Raw genomic sequence first — 1,134 nt, 5'->3', positions numbered from 1 at the left:
TTCACCCTGACCTGGTTCGCCACCTCCTGGAACTGCCTGTTCTTCCCGCTGTACTACGTGGGCCACGCGTGCAAGGCCCCCGAGCGGCCATCGGTGAGGCAGCGGTACAGGTGGGTCTCCCACGGGGGCAGGGGCTCCTGGGGCAGGGCTGGGACAGACCTGACAATCGGGGGTCCCCCGATGTCTTAGTGGGACGGCCAAATTCTCCCCCCCCCCCGCCCGCCCTCCTCTGGGGTGGTGAACACCTGCTCCTCCACCTTCAGCCCCTCCCTCCGCGCCCCCCATTCACCCCCCCAGCCCTGGGAGCTCCTTTATATGAAGCAGGAGAGGCAGGGGGCATCTTCTAAAATGGCCTAGAGCAGGGGTTGCCAACCGGTGGTCCGTGAGGTCCGAAAGATTGGCGACCACTGGCCTAGAGCATGTCCGGCTGGTGTGGCTCAGTGGTTGAGCGTCAACCTAGGAACCAGGAGGTCACCGTTGGATTCCCGTCAGGGCACAGGCCCGGGATGTTACCTTGATCCCCAGTGTGGGGCGTGCAGGGGGCAGCCGATCCATGATCCTCTCTCATCACTGATGTTTCTCTCTCTCTCTCCCTCTCCCTTCGCTCTGGAATCAATAAAAATATTTTTTAAAATAGCCTAGGGCAGGTCCCCAGAGAGGGTGGGAGTGGGGCGCTCTGGCTCCAGCCAGCTCCTCGGGATGGGGAGTCGGTGGAGCCGGGTGACGGTGGCTCTCTGTGGCTCAGATCTGTCCCTTGCAAGGACCCGATGACTCATTCCCCTCCCGACCCAGGCGTCCCCCTCGCGTGTCTGAATACCCTGCATGTGACTGTCACACTCAAAGCCGCGTCTGGCCTTCACTGACTTTATTTTCTCATACGGAGTCCACTGGTTTGCTGTCCCTTCAAAAAGAGGCTGCCCGGCCAGTGTGGCTCAGTGGTTGAGCGTCGACCTAGGAACCAGGAGGTCACTGTTCGATTCCCGGTCAGGGCACATGCCCGGGTTCTGGGCTCGATCCCCAGTGTGGGGCGTGCAGGAGGCAGGCGAATCATGATTCTCTCTCATCATTGATGTTTCTATCTCTCTCCCTCTCCCTTCCTCTCTGAAATCATTAAAAATATATATATATACATAT

At 59.4% G+C, this 1,134-nt stretch overlaps 1 protein-coding gene across 1 annotated transcript in view; it reads left to right on the top strand.

The window, feature by feature from the left end:
• SLC35F3 (solute carrier family 35, member F3) overlaps window positions 1-1,134 on the top strand; it is a gene marked incomplete at its 5' end in the record, with an annotated part of 19,310 nt that continues 18,176 nt past the window's right edge. Inside the window, one exon of the mRNA XM_005881360.2 lies at window positions 1-110. Within this exon, the coding sequence (XP_005881422.1) occupies window positions 1-110 (110 nt within the window). The remainder of the gene's footprint in view (window positions 111-1,134) is intronic.

This window comes from Myotis brandtii, unplaced genomic scaffold (assembly GCF_000412655.1).
Source record: "Myotis brandtii unplaced genomic scaffold, ASM41265v1 scaffold679, whole genome shotgun sequence".
NCBI classification, from domain to species: domain Eukaryota; kingdom Metazoa; phylum Chordata; class Mammalia; order Chiroptera; family Vespertilionidae; genus Myotis; species Myotis brandtii.
Note: the sequence above shows the minus strand (reverse complement) of the source record. Positions and strands in the feature narration are given on the sequence as shown.